This window comes from Cylas formicarius, unplaced genomic scaffold, assembly GCF_029955315.1.
Source record: "Cylas formicarius isolate icCylForm1 unplaced genomic scaffold, icCylForm1.1 PGA_scaffold_7__23_contigs__length_41026272, whole genome shotgun sequence".
Taxonomy (NCBI): Eukaryota; Metazoa; Arthropoda; class Insecta; order Coleoptera; family Brentidae; genus Cylas; species Cylas formicarius.
In genome coordinates, this window is record NW_026844352.1 from 10,872,735 (window position 1) to 10,895,658 (window position 22,924).

At 32.9% G+C, this 22,924-nt stretch overlaps 4 protein-coding genes across 5 annotated transcripts; 1 reads left to right on the plus strand and 3 right to left on the minus strand.

Annotated features, from left to right (window-relative positions):
* Positions 1 to 16: 16 nt before the first annotated feature.
* LOC132704471 (tryptophan--tRNA ligase, mitochondrial) lies at positions 17 to 1,123 on the minus strand. Its single transcript, XM_060674481.1, has one exon. It carries the CDS (start codon positions 1,121 to 1,123, stop codon positions 17 to 19), a length of 1,107 nt encoding a protein of 368 aa, XP_060530464.1.
* A 57-nt stretch (positions 1,124 to 1,180) lies between these two features.
* On the plus strand, positions 1,181 to 2,721 carry LOC132705711 (malignant T-cell-amplified sequence 1 homolog). 2 transcript variants are annotated; one of them, XM_060676516.1, is made up of 6 exons: positions 1,181 to 1,473; positions 1,630 to 1,782; positions 1,840 to 1,940; positions 2,147 to 2,280; positions 2,340 to 2,407; positions 2,488 to 2,721. In XM_060676516.1, coding segments are annotated over exons 1-6 (540 nt in total). In that variant the 5' UTR covers positions 1,181 to 1,471; the 3' UTR covers positions 2,570 to 2,721. The 2 variants fall into 2 exon arrangements, with proteins under 2 accessions (XP_060532499.1, XP_060532498.1); XM_060676515.1 differs by having other exon boundaries at positions 1,435 to 1,542.
* Positions 2,722 to 2,828: 107 nt separating this feature from the next.
* Positions 2,829 to 18,810, minus strand: LOC132705709 (eukaryotic translation initiation factor 4 gamma 2). Its single transcript, XM_060676512.1, has 13 exons — positions 18,666 to 18,810; positions 14,773 to 14,917; positions 14,485 to 14,718; positions 13,644 to 13,976; positions 11,915 to 12,216; positions 10,248 to 10,576; positions 8,857 to 9,134; positions 8,632 to 8,803; positions 7,026 to 7,345; positions 5,920 to 6,090; positions 5,752 to 5,865; positions 4,138 to 4,392; positions 2,829 to 3,767 (listed from the first exon to the last, which is right to left on the minus strand). Exons 4-13 carry the CDS (start codon positions 13,947 to 13,949, stop codon positions 3,705 to 3,707), a joined length of 2,310 nt encoding a protein of 769 aa, XP_060532495.1. The 5' UTR covers positions 13,950 to 13,976; positions 14,485 to 14,718; positions 14,773 to 14,917; positions 18,666 to 18,810; the 3' UTR covers positions 2,829 to 3,704.
* Positions 18,811 to 19,113: 303 nt separating this feature from the next.
* LOC132704877 (uncharacterized) lies at positions 19,114 to 20,410 on the minus strand. The gene is made up of 3 exons (XM_060675182.1): positions 19,750 to 20,410; positions 19,438 to 19,675; positions 19,114 to 19,383 (listed from the first exon to the last, which is right to left on the minus strand). Exons 1-3 carry the CDS (start codon positions 20,238 to 20,240, stop codon positions 19,138 to 19,140), a joined length of 975 nt encoding a protein of 324 aa, XP_060531165.1. The 5' UTR covers positions 20,241 to 20,410; the 3' UTR covers positions 19,114 to 19,137.
* Positions 20,411 to 22,924: the final 2,514 nt, after the last annotated feature.

The following is a 22,924-nucleotide window of genomic DNA, read 5'->3' on the forward strand; positions in this document are numbered from 1 at the left end:
ATTATAGTTCAATATGCTATAAACTTGCTTTAATTTTATTAACTTTCTGCACACTTAATTTTAAACCCGATTTCATTCTGACTTCATCAAGTGTTTGTTCAGCTAGTTCTGAAGCTTTCTTTCTTCCACTTTCGAGTACACTTAATAAGTAGTCTTCATTCTGCAGATATTTGGCTGTGGATTTCTGAATTGGATCCAAAAATTCAACCACAGCTCGAGCAACAACATTTTTGTATTGACCTGTATTAATATTTTCTGCTTCCCTACAAATGTCTTCCACCGACTTCTTACTAACAAAAGAGTGTATGTCAATCAAATTTGACACTCCCAATCTATCTTTGGGGTCATATGTAACTTCAGATGTAAAATCAGTAAGTGCTCTTTTAATTTTCTTTAAAACATGATCAGGTGTGTCCAATAGACAGATCCTGCTCTTGGGGTCTGGATCAGATTTAGACATTTTTTTGCTAGGATCCCGTAAACTTCTTAACTTGATGAATTTATTTTCTAAAATTAATGAATGTGGTATTGGAAAAGTGGCACCAAATCTGTTGTTGAATATCCTTGCTAAATCCTGAGTTAATTGTATATGCTGTAGTTGGTCCTCTCCTACTGGTATGTCAGTTGCTTTATAACATAAAATATCAGCTGCTTGTAGTACTGGATAAACCAACAATCCTAAAGGAATCTCTTTTAAGTTAACTGACTTTTCCTTGAACTGGGGTAAATGGGCTAAACGAGCCATTGTTGAAATGCACCCTAAAGACCAGTACAATTCGGTATGTGCTGGTACAGAAGACTGTTGGAATAATATAACTCTATTGGGATTTATCCCACAGCCTAACAAAGTAGCGGTGAGTTCAAGTATGTTCTTAGATAATTGTTTTGGCTCATATGGTAATGTCATTGAATGCAGGTCTGCAATACTCAAAATAATTTCATATTTATCTTGAAGTTTTAGCCACTGTGCTACTGCGCCCACATAATTACCCAAATGTAATGCGCCAGTTGGTTGTATTCCTGACAGTATTCTTTTGGTGCACTTTTCGGGTAAGTTTGGAGGAATTTCAGTTTGAGATGAAAAAAACTTCTTTACGATATGGTACCTCCTTATCAAAGTCATTTTAACTCAAATGTTCATTGATTCTGAATTGTTTTAATAGCTGTATAATACTATTAGGACAGAATTAATGAAAAGCACCAATATATTTCCATAACCTCTAAATCACTTAACATCTTCTTAACGGTACATAATCCAATAGGCAACGGACCAAGGTTATGTCAACTCCCAGAATAGTATAATAACTATAATTGGACTATTAACGTAGAACCGAATTTTTTTATTGCTCATAGGCAAGTTGCGTAAAATTCTTATTATAATCCTCAAAAGAAAAGAACTCTCGCCAAGCTGAAGGCTTATGACATTTTCAACTATTTCTCTCTTCTTGGCTGACTGAACTTAACCTAAAAAATGTTAGTACTCTGTGATCGTGAGAATCTAGTGAGATAAGTTTTAATTTCTCGCCTAAAAATGTTTAAAAAGTAAATATTGCTAAAAGGATTGTTGTCTTAGAGATACACAATAATTTTAAAATTACAGTTTTTTTTTTAATATGGATTTTTTTGTAGGTTCGATGAAAAAGAAAGCATCTCAGGGATATTACAACTGAAATCGTCTGTTCAAAAAGCAATCAGAGGCAAAATTTTAGAATCATATCCATATTTGGAAAATTATATTGATGTGATCATACCAAAAAAAGATTCCCTAAGAATAGTGAAATGGTATGCCAATTAAATTAATTTTTAACTTGTTAACTAAATATTCACAACTAATTTTAGTCACGATCATTTAGAAATTATAGTAAATTCTGCGGGAGAGCAGCAATTTTTTCGACATCGTGAAGGACAGTGGATGCCTACTCTCAGGTTATTTCACAAATGTGAGTTAAAAATTGTGGAATTAACTTTTATTGACTTGCATTTTCTTTTATTACTAATTGGAATATGTATTAAGGTTTTACGTTTTTGCAACAGTTCTAGTGAAATTCGTTCTTTTTTTAGATTAAAAAATATATAGAATTTTGATCTAAATTTTACAATTATAAAATAAACCAAAGGTTATCAAAAATTAACTCAAAACTTGTAGATCCATTTTTCCTGCCTATGCAACAGGTTGATAAAGGAGCCATCAGATTTGTGCTTAGTGGAGCAAATATAATGTGCCCAGGTTTAACTTCGCCTGGGGCAAAAATGACTGATGTTCCAAAAGATACAGTTGTGGTATGTAGTGGTTTTTCAAGATATCAAACTTAAAATTTAATAAAAATATTTTGATTTAGGCAATATTGGCAGAAGGAAAAGATCACGCTCTGGCAATAGGGAAAACAACCTTATCTACAGAAGACATGTAAGTTACTATTATCTATACTACCATGACAATAGTAACTTTGGGAATTTATTTCCTTATTTGGTTTTTAAAAATTTCAGAGCCAAAGTAAATAAAGGAGTCGGAGTTGAGAATTGCCATTATCTTAATGATGGACTGTGGCAAATGAAACCTGTTAAGTGATACATATTTCTTGTAAAGTTTTTTTGTAAAACACTTGTTAAAAATTGATTTCTTTGTTATTTATAGATGACCATTTTTTAGTATACCATTTTCCTTCCAATTGCTATAAGAGTAGCCCATTTAAGTTCATCTGCAGCTTTCACTATTAAAAATAAAACACCATTTGAGGGAGTGCGGTGATTTGGGGCAAAAAAAGAGCACACTTGTATCGATAGCAAAGCACCACCGAACATATTTATTAACACAAACTTCACAGTACAATTCAACTTTCAGTGTGAGACATTTTCATCTAAGTGTATATAATTAAAAATATTCATTAATAAAAATAAAATGAAATATTTTTAGAAAAAATACGTTAAATATAGTTCGACATAAAAAATTACATTAACTGGAACACATTTCTGTTTTACACAAGGTATCAATTTCTATAAAAACACATTTACATAGTGCATTCTGAGAAACAAAATGGTAAACATTTCCTTACTCACAGGACTTTGATAAAAAAAATACTTGGGTCTCCTTAGTTTAGGCGCAGGGATACTCCCACCACCAATAATTAAAACAGAAAATTAGAACAAAATCAAAATCAGAAAATGTTATATTTTTGGTTTCTTTAATTGGCATATGTATCAACAGATGCCTTGAGACGCAATACATTATTCAGGAGGCAGTTGAAATGGGTGCAAAATTCCCATGTCGTGCATGCCTTGCTTTATCCTTTTTTCTCAATTTTCTAATAACTTCATGCATTTACCACTAACTCAACTTAAACTTAAGAATCTACATCACCTTTGCTAAGTTTATGTTTATTGGAATTAACCAAAACAGAATCGTCACATTTCCAGCAAATATTTTTATCGCAATTAATTGATTAAGACAGAATAAAGTTAAAAACGTGTTTCCGCTTAAATTAGACAATATTTTGAAAACAATTTGATACTGGGAATATTATGTTTAATCTCTTCTTATGGATCTTAAGGACAAACAAAGCAACACAAATTAAAAAAATAATTGGCTAATATACTAGGAAAAACAAGGTTCATTTTTCTCCTAAATCTAATTTTTTTGCGGCTTAATTTGAAACCGTGTATGTGTAGGAATCTGGTGTTGTGTGCCTGGGTCAAGCGAAAGTTTTTTAATCCTCGCCTTCCTCCTCCTCAGATTCCGCCTCTTGTAGCCACGTGAGCCACTGATTTACCTAAAAATTCGCGTTTCTAACTCCAAGCTCGATGTCAACTTTCTAGTGTCAAATTTTGATGCCAAATATTTGTTTAAATTACTTAAAGCAAATTTTCACAAAACTTAAATTAAAACATTTCTATCGATAAATAGTATAAATCTGAGATGTTTTTAATACTAGTTTTACACTGACAGCAAAATCCTATTTTGTGAATAAACGGATAAAAAATTCTAGTATTGACATGTACTTGATATAAAATGCTGTAGTATGCTCATCAAAGTTGTCATAATTGTCAGTCTAAAAGTAGCATAAAAAAAATCAAAGCCCATTCTTATCAAATCTAATTTACTAAATAAACTTCCCCTAAAATAATAATTAGAATCCTGACCTGAAACAAGGCCTTTCCCTTGCCGGGGTACGCGTCTGTAACATCCTCTTTCCAATTTATGAACGCCTCCTCGTCGACGATTTCCAAATTGTACAGGGCGACGAACCAACGGAGCAGCTGTCCGCGCGGAAATCCCAGCGTATAGAAATGCATCTGAAGCGAATAGAGCGCCACCAATTGGAGCGAAGATTTGTCGCGGAGGAACGCGTGCAAAATCGGCTGGTACCGTTTCAACATTGAGTTTTCTTTTTCAACCTGTTAACACAAAAACGATTCATTTTATTTATTAACCACTTTGGTTGCTCTACTATCGTCTTAAAATTCATTAATCATCAATTGATTTGAAAAAATCTTGTAGAAACTTTACAAATAAGTTATTTTAGGTGTTGGCAAGATGAGCACTTAAGTGCTTGTAACATGCACTTCTTAAAAAATGTTATTGGAAAACCATTATCAGTATACGCAAGAACTTTTAAATTATAATTTTGAAATTTAGTTTTTGCTACCCATTGTAGTAACATTGTTAATGTTTTGTGTGTGTAATGTTCTCTACAATTAATCATAGATTAATTTTTGCATTTTTTTTATTGTCTATTGTTATGTAGTAGTATGTGAATGCAATATTGAATAAGAGCGCAAGTTTGTCTAAAACTAGGGTGTGCCTGTGTGTATTTTAACAATTCTGTTTGTATTTTTTTACTTTTTTTTAAATTCTAAATTAAATTGTTATGAACCTGCGTGTGAAAAATACTTGTGTTATTGTCATAAATAGATACCTATCGTTTCTATCTAATGTCTTGACTACTTTTGATATGTTACAATTTACAAAAAACAAAGTCGGTAACAGTTTTTCTGATCTTTATATACGCGCATCGGAAGTCCCTTAAGGTAGTAACCTGGCTCCCCTATTATTTTTAATTTTATTTAATACACGACCGCATGTTGTTAAGAATTCAATTTGCCCGATATTAACAGGCTACATACACCCTACAGTCGATAACTACAGTACGAGCCGGAAAGTGGTTTGGAACAAATAAAATATAGTTAAATATAAAAAAAATGTATGGCGGTAATCACTTATGCCGTAATTGTTAACTACTCTATAGGTGATGACAAAATTCAGCCTAGTGAAGAAATTAAAGATGTCGCAGTGTATTTTTGGAGAAAAATCTCTCAGGTCACTGGGTTTCACAATAAGAAATAGTAGCAATTATTCTAGCAATATCAATAATTTAAAAAGAACAAGGCACACCCATGTATTATTTATATCCTTTACTCTCAACACTATCAAATACAAAACTTGCGAGGTAAACCACAGAATTATGGTATATGGTCGAAAAGAATACCAGAAGAATTACAACAAATTAGAAAGGAATTCTAAGGAAATAGAAGTACAGAAAGAATTACAGTATATAGTTTACCCATAAGTAAAAACATCACCTGTTAATATCATGCTTTATATATGCCTGATCTTGTGATGTATCTGAAGTTAGTACTGACCTAACTATTAAGTGTGGATTGTTATTGTTATATATCTGCAAGTTTCAAATCATTGTATTGATGTTTGTAAAAAGAAACAATAAACATATAAATAGATAAATAAATATTGCCCACCATTGCTTTTTCATCACCTGCCGATTGGGCTTCTTGAGTTATATACTTGATCAATACTGTGACGAGAGCGTTAATGAAACCAGGGTCGTTGAAGTCGGCAGATTCAAGATTTTCCTAAAAAACAAAATATTACACTGATGAATAGAAATATTCTTTTTTTAAACCCACTTTGATCCATTTGTAAAAATTTTGTGGGTTTGAGTCGGCCGCCAATTGTCTCGCTAGGTCAGCCTGAATACGAAGCAAGGGATAGAGAAAAGCCAGCTCGTATTCCTCCAAGATCTCCGACAAACGCTCCTTTGTTTTATCCGATTCGGGTAGTTGGGCCATCAAATTAACCTACACATTGAAATAAAAACGTGCAACAATCGTTTCGTGTCAATAATAGAAAGTATTGACAATATGGAACTGAAACTTGAAACGATAATTTTCGGAACAATTAAAAAACAATATATTAAATAATTAAAATATTATATATTTCGCTATGCATAAAACTCTTATTGTATTCCAGTATCTGACTTTTGCTTCACTTCTTTTGGCAATTTCGATACTTATGTTGCGAAATAATTTAAAATTATATCACTATGTGAAGACAATTTTGTGATTTTATCTGTACTTAATAAAAAGATTCACGAAAACGTCGCTTGATCAAGTATTTTGCTTAATTTTAATTTATCTTTAAATAATATAAAGTAAAACATCAGAAATGTAAGTTTCGAAACTTTGGAGTTTGGCTTGAAACAGTAATCGAACAATTGCTGGCACGGGGTTGCATGCCTAACTACTATCAAGATATCAACATATTAAGATAATGAAACTTTTAAGAATTATGGCGATTATTACGAAAATTCCACAACTTACATATTGAACCACTATTCTACACAATTTTTAAGAACATTTAATTACATTCCAGTTTTAAATAATTTGAAAAAATTAAGTTTTGGTCATTGTCAGTATCAATATATATATGGAATAAATAAATATATGTTACTTTAAAAAATAGTGAAGGAAAAACACAATAAATAGATCTACAAACTAATAACAAAACCAATCAAATCATAAAAAAAAAACAATAAAAACAAAATTTGTCCGGATGGTACAGTCATAATTACTGAGATAGGAAGTATTTTTTTGAAGTGTGTACAATTTTTAATACTCGACGAGTGCAGAGTGATCTTTTTTTATAAAATTAAAATTAAAATTACTAAAAGGCACGTATATAAAACATTTACAATATAATTGAAAAAACAACGAAATAGCCACCGGCCACTCACTTTGCTCTTGTTAAATATCTCGCTCAATTCCGACTTGCCCCTCTTCTTCTTCACTCTGCTCAGCACGAACAGGAACAGTGGATGATGGGCGCCGTTGTCCGTCAAACTGGCGACGTCCGAAAGGGGCAGCAGGTGTTCGCATACCGCGTCGGCCAGCAAGATGGACGCCGCATTGAAGGTCGCCTCTCGATCTCCGTTCACTTCTCTCTCGGTTAAAGCGTGGAACAGACACTTGCAAGCTTCTTGCACGGCCGAGCCAGATACGGCACCGTCTTCTTTTAAATTCGCCAACAATTTAATCAGCTTCTCTTGTTCTATATCTGAAAACAAACGTTTAAGGGGTCGGCGGTTTAGGGATAATGCTCGCAAATGAGAAGGAACATTCTGTAGGTTTATTCCTTGACTTAAGTTGAAAGTTCGACGCTATAAACTACAAACTCTTATCAGATAGATGATGATGGATGCAAGTGGAATACAGGGGCGGTTTGCTTTGGAGTGGACAACAAATAATTAGGATAGTTATTACCAAGCCTGACACTAGAGAGAATAGCATTCATTGAAGTGCATATGGATCCGCTCTAACTCCATTGTCGTTTATTACATTGTGTAGCAGATAAGTGTTGTCCTGCTGTTAAACGTACCATTCTTTACGCCAATACCAATAGAGTATTGAACCATGAAAATATTTATAATTTATTAATATAAAACATTGTTATGCTTTTTGAAGCTAAGCTTCATTTGACACTTTTTCACCTGTCTATTTAGGATATAGTGATGGGGAGCGATTAATGTTCTAATGATAGCTCAACAGAGTAATGATAACTGTATTGCGATATCTAATTGCTAGTTTTTTCATAAAATTTTAAGACGCGATTACACCGATACCTATTGTTATTTATTTGTCTTTGCTATGTCTATCTTTGCATTTGCATATTGATTATTTTATGCCCCAACACGTTGTTTTAAAAGTTTTTTGAAGATTACTTTTATGATTTAAAAATGATAAAATTAGCAAAACTATATTTTCTGTGATTGATATTTTAGGCTAGAAACAAAATGTTGATATACTGTTTTGCCTAGACTATTTTGATATCATTTCAATAGATTCTTATGAAAAAAAAGACATTCTGTTGTATCCAATTTAAAAAGCGCGCTCTAGCATCATCACTTGTTCTAAGTTAAAAACTTACTCTTTTCCAAGGAGATTCAAGTGAAATATAAGGCGTGCTATATTTCTGGATAGGTAATTTGAAGTCCATTTAAAAAAACTAAGTTTTAAAAATATTTAATTCTGCGCAAAAAGTATCGGTGTGCGGTTTTTACCATTATGTTTTTTATGCAAATCGAGACCTAAACATTTGTTTTCTTCTATACCCTCTCTGAAGTGTCCAATTTGGCACACTCTGTACAAAAGTTTTTGGATTGTTGAAGAGAAATTTTTCGAGTGAAATTTTACTTATTTATTTTGTTTTTTAAGAGTAGCGTTTTTAGTTTTTCTTTCAATTCTTTATTTTTGATATTCCATGCTTTTTCTTTAAGTGGGGGAATACTCTTGTCAAAAAGCCTTACTATAATTTAAACGATGAATAAATTAAATCGCACGAACCTGACTTGTCCAATGCGAGCGAGAGGCCGGACGCAATCACATCTTTTACGCACTTGTCCGGAATTTTGTGCTCCTTGTAACAGTTAATCGCCTGTTTAATATCGACCTCCCCTTTCCAATAATCGTCGAGCAGCGTGTTAAATTTCTTAACCACTTCTTCTTTGTTTGGCCCCTAAAATACCACCAGTAGAAACCAACACCCTCTATATCCAGCGACAGTCAAACCTTGTCTTTTTTAGATTGCTTGGGTTTGTCTTGGGCGATCGGGAGCGGTTCCTTTATAGCGCTCGGCGGCTGCTTACTGCCGCCAAAGTGTGGCGGCTCGAGAGCGGTGTTAACCCCCCGATTGGTTTGCATGCCCCCTCCGGCGGCATTAATCGCGTTGTTGCTCTTTACGGAAGCTTTGTTGAACACTATCGATGGTCTCAGTTCCACTTCGCCCAAATTTTCCTTCGGGAAGATCAAATTTTTTTTGAAGCGCGGAGCTACATCTTTGTTGGATTCTGTAACAATCACGCGACCAAAAAAGGGTTATTGTTAGTTTTGGTTATTGTTATTGATGATACGGGAAAGAGAAATAAATTTTGTCATTTGCAGTGGTAAATGCAAATATTTCAAAAACGATATATTTAACACGAGTAAATGTATTATGTATATCATTTTTATTTAGAAATGATCTTTTTATCATAATTTTACAAGAACCAAAACTAACAAAACGGTACTAACAAGAAAATAGCGAGATTTTTTTGCGCCCTCTATATATTATGTGATAAATGGAATTTGATTGTAGTCCTCATCTTCAAAAACCACAAACTCAAAATTTTCGTGCGGATATTTAACACCATGAGCTATTAAGAAATACTTTTAAGAACTAAACTCTAAAACTCTGTTTCTCTGTATTCTCCATATTATCATTTTCAAGAGTTTAATCTAGGCAGCCTTAGAAGCTATATTTTATACTCCTCACATAATATAAGATATATATTAAGACCCCATTCTTTGGGATTATTTACTGAATAGTAAATTATTGAAAAATTATTATATCACGAAATGTTGCTTTACATACAGAGACATTATTTCTCATTGTAAATTTATCATCATCACGAAACAAATTAATACGTTGAAAAATAAAAGCACATAGAGCACTCACGAAGGTGATTTCTTAAAATAGGTGGTTAGTATGGGAGCATTCAATTCCTATTGTTGAAAATTATATTGAATTTGAATTTTAACTTTTTTATTATATGTTTTGAAATATTATTTACTGTTATTTGATAGCAATTTCATAGTGATATCTTCCTAAAACCTATCATTCATGTTTCTTAAGTGAACAAAACAATTTTTCAATGTTAAAAATTATGTATGGGGGGCGTAATTTTTTTATAAATGATATAGTGGGAAATGCCACAAAAAAGGTTGGTAAACACTAGACTAAGGGATAATTAATTAATTTTTCAACAATTTTCGTTGTCGGGTAGGTATTACATTAGAATTAGCGCGCTGCTATTTGTTCTACTGTTTAATTTTAAGTATTTTCTATAATTGGGCGTAATAACAGTTGCAAGTAAAGCAATATTATTATTTTTATTATTATATGTTATAAACGCTATACATACGATTGTTATAGTTTGATCCACTGTTATTCTGGTTGTGCTTATAGTGACCCCTTCGGCTGTTTTCGAAACCCCCGCCGCCAGTACCGGCACCACCGAATCCTTGAACGCCCCGACGATCACCGCGGAAAGGGACGTCCCGACCGTTACCTCCGCCGGAGCCGAACCCATTTGGACCCGACCCGAACGAAGGTGGTGCGGAAATGAGAGGCGCCACCGGCGACGGATTAAACCCGAAAATGTCATCGAGGCCTCCTCTGGTTTTTAACGGGTGTCGGAAAAGACCGTCCGTCTGGGAACGGTCCGTGTCTCGGTCGTGTTGATTGCGATCCCTACATTTTTTATAAGACATGGGTCATCTTCAAAGTAAATTTTCTCGCGAATTGCTATATATTTTATTATATTTTTTTCCGCCAGAGGTTTCATGTAATTGTAAAATCGCCAATAGCACAAAATTATATAAATGAGACTTAACATAATAGAACATTTGTTTAACTAAGATATCAATTCCACTAATATCGACCAAGAACAAAATCAACGTCCCAATCAAACTATAGTTATGAGGTTTAGGATTATTACTTTAATGTTTGTGTTTATTTTTTATTTTATTTTTTTGTAATAAACTGTAATTGTTACCTTTGCTACTAAAATCTGTATTTCATTTAATAAGTGAGATCAAGATGTGATTGCAAGACATTGATAAAAGATGGGGTTACCCACTAACTTCGACAAACTCCTGGTAGTGTTAACAAAAACTTTTTTTTTTCATTTCATTTCATTTTTTTTTATTTCATGCTTTGGACAGCACCAAATGCTTTCTTTCATTATAAACAAGCTATACCTACATGGCATAGTTTCCGACATATCTGTTTGTGATAAAATTATAAGTAGAAAAATTCATGTTTATAATTACACACATACATACAAGCAATTTGATATATAACAATGGCTACTTTTTCATAAAGGCGTAAAAAAGGGCGCGTAGAACTTCTTTCAAACAAAATTTATTAATAAATAATAAAAACAAAAATGTATATATCTCAGAAATTATCAGATAGGTATAGGACTTATTTAAATTGAGCAGAAGCATTTGATGTTAGAAACAGTGAGAAATAAAAAAATTTATTATTTTTTAAATTTCTTCATTTCTTTGAGACATTCTGTATATGGCTCACTAACTGTATTAACTTAGGCGTGTAAAAATTAGTGTTACTGGATGCTAATTCAAAAAAAGTACAGAGTTTGCTGCATTATTTTGATATTTTCTGAAATTAGAAATGTCCTGTGTTGTCACTTCCCAGGAGACATTTTCGGCTCCTTACTTTTATTATTTTGCATTTTGCCACCTTCCCTAACTTCGTAATATAATAATAAAAATTATAAATTTAACAATGATAGAACAGTGATGCTGTTCATTATATTTTCATTGCTATTTCTTTTTTGTTAATTATTGTGAGAGAAAATTCCTTTTTTCAGACTTTGTTGGGATTTAAATAACAAACAGCACCAAGGTTCTGACAAATGGCATTAGCTCGATTGATACATTACAAACAAAATCAGATGGTTTGAATGTCAAAACCAAATCCATTCGACAACCGCAGGATATTTTTTAAGTTAATATACTTGAACGGAAAATCCAGACAACATAAACAAATTTTGCTGGAGTTTACCTTCTAAAACCTAGTCGGTCGTCTTCATTGGGTCGAATTTGTGCCATTGGTACGGGCCCTTCGACAATAGCCGCTTTCCGCGGCATCCAATTATCGTTTCTCAGGTCAATCACATCTTTCAGCATGAACCGTATACGCGGCTGCAAGTCTCCGTTGTCCGCGAGCGTACGCATACGCTCGAAGTATTGGTCCATCAAGTATTTACCCTTGTCTGTGTCGAGGATGCGACCGCACGTGCGCATAATCTGGCAGAGGCACTCCAGGTCCTCCGAGGGGTCGTCGCCTCGTCTAACCAATAACTCCTGATCAACGAAATGAGGTATTTTAGGCGGTTAAATTTATATATTCATTTATTTATATTTTGGTAGTCCAGGTTGGTTTTAAGACTTTCATTCATTTAGGGTCGTTTTCATAACAGTTGCTCAGGTTTTAAAAACTTTAGAAGGATCATGTCACATTATCAATGATTCTAACGTCTTCCTTGACTGATAAATTCTCAAGTATCAACCATGCATAAATACCACTGAGTTAGAAAGCGCGTCTCCATTCGTGATTAACTCACATAATTTTACGGCGTTGTGTGTGTATATTTTGTTTTGTCTGTTTGTGTACTGTTGTCTTGCATTTGGTTCTTAAAGTGTTCTTTATTTGTTTTTTATTTTTTATTGGAAGAATTTAAAATTCTACAATATTTTTTTTTAAATATACGTCTATCTATCTAGAACGAGTTTGCAACCACAAATATTGCAATAGAGAAGTACTTTTTACAAAACTTTTGGATTCCTTCTGCGTTAGCTTCATCAGCAAGTTCGACTCAGCAAAAACCGACGCAGGAGGAATCCAGAGATTATGTAAAAAGTATTACAGTAGCCTGTGGAAGTTTCTTTGAGAAAAAAAAAGCAATAAAGAAGTGTTTCCAAACCCCTTAAAGAATCATAAAATGATCAAAAATAGAATAATGTGCTCCCAATAATAAAAGAACTTTAATTGTTGAATACCATACTTTATCTACTACCGTTACTTTTTGATATATTTTTGCAAATTAACACGAATATATTCACTAATATGGCGGCCAGAATTGACAAACGTCAAATTTAATATTTGCTATAAAATTTCCAAAAACATCTGGTTGCTCCCAAACCCGTATAGTAATATCCCGGAAATGTCCCAAGGGGCTCAGATCCATGTGAAATAAAATTCTCGTGGTAAAAAACTAATGGCAACAAGTTTGATAAACTTCTTAAGTCACTGTTTTATGAACCATAATAATAAACTCGTCACACAAATGTCCTTTACCACACTTGCATAATTTACAATTTTCAATTCAAATATTCTATTATATGTTTAATTAAATCATTATTTTAAAGAAGAAAATCAGATAGTCTAGACGATAAGTTTTGGTGATCTATTGTCTGGAGAAAATCTTCATTTATTGGAACTTTTAATTTATTTTGAATAATTTGATTTTGTTTATTTGATTATATTAAAAGTCTAGCTTTAGTATTAAGTAATTTAAAAAATATTTTCCAGAAATAACCAAACTATAAGCGTTGATCCTACAAAGTATAGTATCGAGAATATAGAAGCAAACGATTCTATTAATCTAACAAATTGTTTGTTACTCCAAATAATGCAATTACTGAGATCGCAACAATGAGACACCCTGAACCACCCCAGAACCGAGAATTTGCGGAAGAGGTGAGAACTTAAAATGGATAAATTCACTAACCCTAATGCATAGATGTAATATGTTTTCCGATAAGATCTCCAGCTTGCCCAGTTCACCAATGAACTTGATGTTGCCCAGCATTTTCCTCTTTGCTGCCTGACGACGCTCTTCGAGCTCGTCCTCCTCAAGCAGCGTACCGTCCTGATCGACCGCTCCATAGCTGTGACGTTCGAGAGCGGCAGCTCGATTGTCAAATTCGACCCGGCACTTATTTAACAATAATTTACGGAAGGTGCTAATGGTACCGTCGCCTTGTTCAAAGTTCGGAGCTTCTTCACTTAGCCGCTTGCACAGCTGAGCGTACATCGACGAATACTTCGGTTCATCTAGAGCCTATGAAATAAATGTACCAGGGGGATATTAAATTCGAACCTAGTCTTGGAAAATTGTATGCAATAGCTTTTTCATGAAGTTGGTTCATGAGCAAATTTTGATGAGTATAATGTACCATTTTGTTTAATACTCAAACAAATTCATAGAGCGTTTTATAAATTGTTCTTATTTTCTTCAAAATTTGGCGTAAATTTAGTAATGCCAACTGTTGAAACAAATCAAAAAGCAAGGTTATGTTATTATAAACCACAAAATATAATTACGATTACGAAATTCGTCCTTAAAAGCGTCATATGACACTACAAACTTTTGGTACAACTAAGGAATGGTGGCTGTGGTTAGAAATCTTAAAGTTAACATAAGGCTTTACTTTTATTTTAAACAATTACTACAAGGTCCAGTAATTGCTAAAAATGTTATTTATTTCAACACATGCATTTGATACCATTTTTCCAGAAAAGCCAGTAGCTATATTTTTATTTGTTAGCCTCTCCAATTGTTCTCTTACCTTTTCAAAAATCAGTATGATGACGCCCTTCTGAATGACAAAAGACTGTAGCTCGATGCGTAGGATCTCGTCGCTCAATTTTTGAAATTTCTCGGGCGTGAGCTTATTAAGGATACCGCGCACTCTGCGGAACACCTGATCGTTACGGGACTCTGGAGTGAGGGCATCGCGGTGTCTCAATGTCGATGGTGGGACCCAGCGTCGTTTATTGGTGGAAGGGGCAGCAGAGCCGTCCTGAAAATGCGTGCCAATAAAAGAAATTATACAGTTTAAAAATTCTGTCCGTACCTTCCCCGATGCACGAGCTGCTTGTGGCCCCGGTTGCCTGGGGCTCTCCGTGGTGGGGGTGTGGGTGCGCAGGTACACAATTGCACTGTCTGGAAGGCTTTTTACTTTAAGGACTATTTTGGCCTAGGGGAAGTGGTCCTATAACCTTAAAAAGAAAAAGGGCACATGTTGAAACAAAACTGAGAGGAAATAAAATACTGCTGAAACCTAATCTAGAATGGTCAAATTTAAAAAAATATTGGTTGATTGAAATGAACACATTTTTTAATGCAAGGTTGCTATTGCTGTTACAGTTATATAAACAAAACATATATTTAAAAGGACAGAATTTTATACACAATCGCCAATTGCGCTAACCCACATATATTTAATAATGCTTATGTTCATTTAAATATTACTTGAAATGTTACTGTTTGCAAGGGAGTGTTTATAACCCTTAAATGGTAATCTCTAATTTGATAAAGACACGGTGTTGTCGAAACAATTTTCATGTAAAAATATATAATTTCGTGAAAATCTGAACTTTTAGTTCTTATTTATTTTGATAGATGGATTTTCATCAAGTGAAAGCCCTCAGTTCAATTCAAGTTATCTCTCATATAGACTAACTGACACAATTTATGGCGTCAATATTGTTCAGACTTAGGTTTGATTCTCTGATATATTATTCGTAGTCATTAATCTATATTTTAAATAAAATAAGCCTTTTAATTGATAAATTATATTATTATATCAAAATGACTCGAAATTAAAAAAAAAACGGATGCAAAGATAAATAACAAAGGTAAAATTGCGCGAAACATACGGCGGGCGTAATGACTGCGTTAGATTAACGATATTTTTAATTGTGTCAAAGACTTTCTCTCTGTAACAATTTATTATCGTTTGCATGGCATATATTTCATCCTAGTTCTAAGAGAGAGAATTTGCTAAGGTTGTTAAAAAATTCGTGTCATATAGGAAAAACATAGAGGAAGAGAGTGGTCTATGCCAAACCACTTTATTCCCAGATTCCATCTATTTTATACAGATGAATGCGATTTCAATGAAATATAAATATTTATTTAAAACGCTACTGCGAACATACACCCGTTAGTGATTGCTAAGGGTACTGGCCTGAACGGCAGAGACGTCCCAAAAAGAATTAAATTTGGTCACATTTTAATAAAAAAAAAAAGAAATGTGTTTATCGGTTCAAATTCGTTATGTCTTTTACTAGATATTAATTATTATTCTTCATTAAATAAATTTTGACTGACCTCTTCTTTCTACAGTTTATTAATTGCATTGTAACTTCTTTTATTTATATAATAAGTCTCAAATTAAAAACGTTTCGTCAAAAGCGATAAAATAAGTTTACTACTAGTTATTGGAGAAACCACCAAAATATCGCAAGTGCTCTTTTATAAGTTGCTATTTCAAACTCGTTGATATAAATTGTATTAAAATGTAAATACATTATATGAACTGAATTTGCCTCACGGTTGCTGTTTTAATTTTGAGGTTGCTTCCTTGCTCGGTAAGGTAAGGTTGTAAATTAGACAGTATTTACTGTTTCTTGTTGAATTTGAGGAACAGGAATAGAGAATGCACTTGGTTGGATTTCCATCAATGTTTTATAATTTTCACTTACAGTGATTATTACTAATTATTAGTGAAATGTTTCTGTTTCTTGTCCGCATCTGAGTAATCAAGCCTTATCCAACCTAGAACCTTGCTGCAGTAAACCATTTTTTTCTTCCGCAACAAATTTCGCGGTAGACCGAACTTGTCTGAATTATTTTTTGAAGTATTTGCATATCCGCCGGGAACAAAACAAAACAAAACAGTTTTAGACGAAATTAGGACCTTTTATTTGACAAATGCACGAGGCGATGTTTATAAACCCAACACAGCCGTAAATTAATACGAGCACTGACGTCATTGCATTTATTTTCGTTAATAACTTTTTTAAATCAATTTCATGGTAGCTACGCCCAACTAGGAAAGTCTATTGATTTTTATAAAAACTGCAAAAGGAACATCCTATTGCAGTTACGCCCGGGTCTTTGATTCACTTTTATTATGCTTTTATTATTCTGTGACGACTATATTAATTAATTAAACTGATATTACCAGCCACTATTTTTTTCTAGAACAGGACATCCACCTAAAAGGTAAAGCGATAGTTTTTAAAATGTAGTACTATACTTATTACTCATTTTTATCGCTTTATTGATCCAGACACTATATCACAATAACAATCAACATACCAATAAAATTCGATATGAAACTGTATAGCCGATTCCAATTTTATTCTTTAGGGGCGGCCTATTTTTAACTCTCATCAAATATTTCTCTGGGTAAAGAGCGCTCCTTGCTTTTGTATCGTTTTGGAAAGTGCATTTTAGCTGTAGTTTAGTTCATTTCTTTTTTAGTATAATATGAAAAAATGTATTTACAACATGTTGTAGTATAAAAATGAAGACAAAATTTACGTGGCACAAATTCCATTTTTGATATTTTCGAGGTCAATTTATGACCTACTACTTATATAGAAGAAAAATAAAATTGTTAATAACAGATTTTTCAAAATGTTCTTCATTTCTTACGCATAATCTATTTTCTCATTAATTGTAAATTTAAAAGATTTTTTACTTTTGCGTAGTTCAGTTAAAAGTTAAAATGATTTTCAATACAATATATATGATTATTACATAGCAGGTGTCGCTGGTAAATATAGGTACTTTAGTAACATTTTACTCATTTAAGTTATCAAACAATGAGGTATCTAATAAATAGGAGTTCAAATACAATTTGAAATTTTGAATTTAAATTTGACACTTAACAATTTTGTGTCCTGGTCATTTGTGGCCTTTGCTTCAAATCACCCCGAATTAAAAGTAATAAAAGTACCGGAATTTCCGAGTTGAATTATCTTATCATTTTTATGTTCTAAAACCAAATACTTATTTTTGTTTGTTCTAATATATTTAAAAAAATCAAAACCTACTTATGAGACAAAGCAAATTAATGAATTTACCAGTACCACGACTTTTTTCAATTTGCACTTAAATATTTCGTTGGCAACCAGGTATTCAGCTCATTACAAAAAAGATTTGGAAATTTAAGAACTATAATTGTGTTAGTTCGTTCGCAATAATTTTGGTCATGCGATTTATGAGAAAAAAACTGCGATAGGCTTCTGCGACGTCACCATAAAATGATCCGGCGGAAACAATAAAACAAAACTAAAAAAAGTAAAACTTGTTAAAATCTCGCTTGAACAAAGACTTGTGGAGGTCACCGACCGACGGAACGGTTCACCGGTATTCAAGGTCCCACCAGGAAAGTGCATTCCAAGGATAATCCCAAGAAACTTCATATTTCAGGTAAATGCCTTTTCGATGGGTCGATAATTTCTAGGAAGCCAAAATATTTAGCAAGTGCCTAATAAGGAACAAAAGCAGATATCGAAATTTCTCGCATTTAAAATGACCAGGAAATAAAAAGGTTTTATTATAAGAATGAGGATTCATCATTTTATTTTAATATAATATTAATATAAATACATACATTTAATGAGTTAAACCACCGATAACTCTAACCAACTAAAGCAGAAAAAACAAACCTTCTATATCCGTTTGCTACAGATTGAATTAGATAAAATACCATTTCGCAATGTAACGAAAACGTCCATGAAAATATTTAATGTCTGTTTAGCTTAATGCAATTCTGCCAAATAGAATCTACCACAATTAAGCTTAAGCCACTAAAATTTTAAACAAAAGCATCAAGCAACGAGGCAGACGTGACGCACATCTTTTTGACAAAACCCTATCCCAGCACCAACCCATTTTTTAAAATTGGTTCTACGAGTATTTGCAGAAAATTACTAGAACAAAGCAACTTACCACTTGGTTCTGAGTTGATTAAATTAAATAAAAAAGTGTTTTCACTAGTTGACGGTAATTTTAACTAAAAGTAATTAAAAATCTTTTTGCTAACCCTGGCTTGTTGTTTGCGAGACTGACAGCAAACCCACAAGCAAAATGTAGTCCGTCGTATTTCGGTTCGTCAATTGTCGCACAATTTCGGGTTTGCCACAGAATATAAGTATTCATTTACAATATGGGCAAATTTACTAAAGCCATTCGGTCATTGTCCACGTTTAATTAAATGCCTTCATAAATTTATTTTATCAAAATTCTATATTTCAAAAACGCGGGGATATCGCATTTGCTAAAACAGGACATTTTTGATTTGAGTTTTTGCTTATTCGGACTGTGAAAATATTGGAGGTTGAGTAAATCAGAAATGACTTTATTTTTTCAATTTTATTTAATTTAGTAAATTCCTAACTTAAGTAAAAATAATGTAAATAAATCAATTAAAGAAATCTGTCACTTCTTGTAATTCCCTTTCCCTGGCTTGCTCATGCGCCCATCTCGCCTCAGCCAGCTTATCACTGAGTGACCATTTAAAATGACTAATTTTACTGCCACACTTTGCACATTTCTTGTTGCCAAAGGGGGGCTGTTTTAGAAAAGCTAGTAGACATGCTTGGTGAAAAAGATGACTGCAATATATTCTTTCGATATGATTTGGAGAATTTTCATCTCTCTCAAGTAGCTAAAAGAAGTCATTTTAAAATTGATAAGTGCTAAAATTAAATGGTGTTCTTACATTAGGATCATCAGGAAAACACGATTTTCCACAAAAACAACAATCTTCTTCTGGTAGACGTTTGACACAATCAATAAGAAAAGAGGCTGTTTTCTCCAAGGATGGTCCAGGTGAAAAAGGTGGATCATTTGGTTTTCTCTTTAAAGGTGGCTCCACACATCTTCTTGCTAATTCTTTTGCTTGAGCAACCATATGTCTGTAGAATGTCGGTGAGAAATTTGTGTCTGTGTCTTGAAGACTAGAAAAACAATAAAGAATTATATCCAAAAATTAACAAAACTTGGAATAAAAATAATCAAACAAGCTACTTACTCAACACATTGTTGAGGATAATTATCTGGGATACTTAACCTACAAACCAGATAATATCTTCCATTACAAATCTTTAAAGCCAAACTAGATGTCTTTTGTTTTAGCTTCAACTCATCTTGTTCACTTAGGATTTGTCTTAAAGCCTTTATTTCATCATAACAACATGATAGGGGAGTTGTATCAATGAATTTTCTTAATAAATTAATAATGTGTAAAATTTGCGGTTTTCCTAGAAATTTCTTTGTTTCTTGTTCACATATATTAGTTAAGTCAAGTAAAAGTGTTTCGGAAAGAGTTTTACTTTTTAATTCTATAAGCAATGATGCATTGGGATACTCCTTTGGAAACTGCAGACAAACCACCAGCTTTTTAAAATCTGTTCTTTTTATTTCGGCGCGAACCATTATGGGCACACAGGAAATAAGTTTTGTACCAGCAACATTTTTGCACAATTTTTTAACTTCATGGAGCTCATCTTCAACAAATCCCATGAAACGTTCACCAAAACGTGAACCACCCAAAAATGAATTTCAAGGTGCAATAAATCAGGAGGGAGTTAAATTCACCAAATTTGTAGAATCTATTAGACACTCGCTAGGTAAAATTACAAATAAAATTACCAAAATGTTATGTCCAAATTCTTCTTCTTCCATAAAGCAAATGTTCTTCTTCCTTTACCGTTGCCCTATTTCGATACTTGACAACGTAGTTAAATGATTTCTCTGCAATTTTTGATTAGACTGTCAAAAGGATGAAAAAATTTATCAGCAAACCAGTCCGAATTTAATTCCTCATATGACATAAAATAAGTGTAATTTAGCGATTCTGTTGAAAAATGAGCATATACAGGGTGGCGTAATGGTGTAACAAAGTACAATATCTCCCTTATTTAGCAAAAAATATAATATTTTCAGTTATACAGAGGGTGCCGTGAACGATAATTTTTCCATATTATGATTCCTGATGATTAATTGAAAATTGAAAATTGAACCTTAAGGTAGGCAAATGGGTTACTAAGAGATCAGTAAAAGGCATATGCATCTCATTATTTTATAGAAAAGCTTTTTCAAATCTTTGCCACCTTAACGAACCTTAAGACATTTTCTTTTCTGATGTTTAATTGTCCAACCAATCGTATGGTTTTCAGTTATTGACCCTCTACCACCAGTAGGTGTTTTTAGTTTTTATGTCTCGATCTGATTACGACAATGTATCAAAAATTGAGTTCTGTTTTCAAGAGAAGCAATGAATTGTGAAGTTATTTAATAGGATTATTGCACAAGTAATTACTTAGTGTTCGATTTCGGGTAATTAACGGATAGTGTTTTTTAACTGCTTATTTTTAACAAATAGAAACAAAAACACTACAAAAAAACTAGAAAGGAACAAATGACGAAATTCTAATTCAAATTCAATTAGAATGCAATATTTTTATTAGTTAGTCTCAATAATGTTATAAATATGTGATGCACAAACTCAACCTAGGTAACTTAGATAAATGTAAATTATTGTGCTTCTGATGAATATCCTACCCTGTTAAATGGAACGATTATCTGCCGACGTCCATGGAAAACCTGTGATTTTTAAGATTTTAAGATTTTTGGTTCGATTGCAATCTTAGTCGACTTGATGAAGAAGACACACACTTCCAAGAAAACGGCGCTTCATCAACCCTTGACCTTCTACTTACTTCAGATCCCAGATTAATTGACAAATTTGGGCTTGATTCCTTAATTGGCACATCTGTTAATGTTGTTATTAATTTTTTAATTTAAGTCATATGTGATGTTAATAATCTGAAAATTATATGCATAACAGATTTCTAAGGTTAGCTGCAGACCTTTCCAACCACGCATGCAATTTTCCTCACAACGACGTTAATGACACGTGAACACATTTACACTATCTACCCTGGATTATGACATATGCTTTGCACAGTTTCTCCTTACAGGTTAGACAACCGAAGTCTGGCTTCAAAACTAAATACCTAAATACCCCAAAGGGTATGCCCTCCTGAGATTAGAAATATTTTGAGAGAGGGGAGAGGTCTTCTATGACCAGGAGTTTATTTTAAACGTATTTGCCTCATATTTTGCTAGTATGTTTTCCGATGAACCCGCCAATCTACCGTCTTACTAAGAGGGGCCCGTGAATCTTAATTTCTAAGGAGACATTCACTTTGACCAAAAGGACGTGAAAAAATTCTTTCTGAGCTAAAAGAATGTTCTGCTCCAGGACCTGATGGAATTTCCTGCAAAATCTTGAAAACATACACCACTGTGGTGGCGGAGCCTAATTATATTATTTTGAGAAAATGTTTGGGCTCTGGTACACTCTCGGTTCAATGGTTATCCGCAAATGTATATATATATATATATATATATATATATATATATATATATATATATATATATATATATATATATATATATATATATATATATATATATATATATATATATATATATATATGTAAAAATAAAGAAAAACATTAACGAAATCCAGCTAGCATTAAAAAGGAATTAACAAAGTCGTCACGGGATTCTCACGACGTTGCCGGCCCGTCCACAAAGAAGACAAGAAAGTTGCCAGTCTTTTCGGTACGGTGCGGCCTTCAAAATCAAAACACCAATTTAATGGAGGTTCCTTATCGTTGATAACGATATTATTTCTGCACGATATAACAATTGTTGTAGCGTCGCAAGATCAGAAAATTAGACCTTTCGATATGTACAGTACTCTGAGTAGTCTCTAGCTCTAGATTTTCTAATTGAAAATTAAGTTCGTAATTTTAACCGGCATTTTACGGCTTCCCAAACATGATTAAATTTATTTCTCGAAAACTTCTCGCATGCCCAATCTGTCAATTTTTTCAACCGCAAAATCGACTTCTGTAAAGTTGAGGAAAAACACAGTCACAAATTCGTTATTTTCTTGTTTATTCTATCCATTACGATGTTGTGCATTACTTAAATTTGAAATGTAAGTGTATCACTTGCTTTTTACATCTAGATCTCAAAGGTACTGGATCCATTTTTAATAAAATAAATAAATAAGTATTTTTGTAAATGAATAATTCATTTTCTCAGAAAAAAATCTTAGATTGGTATGTCTGCAATGAACTATTTCTCTGAAATAACATTTATTTAGGTTTACCTATATCACACTCTATTTT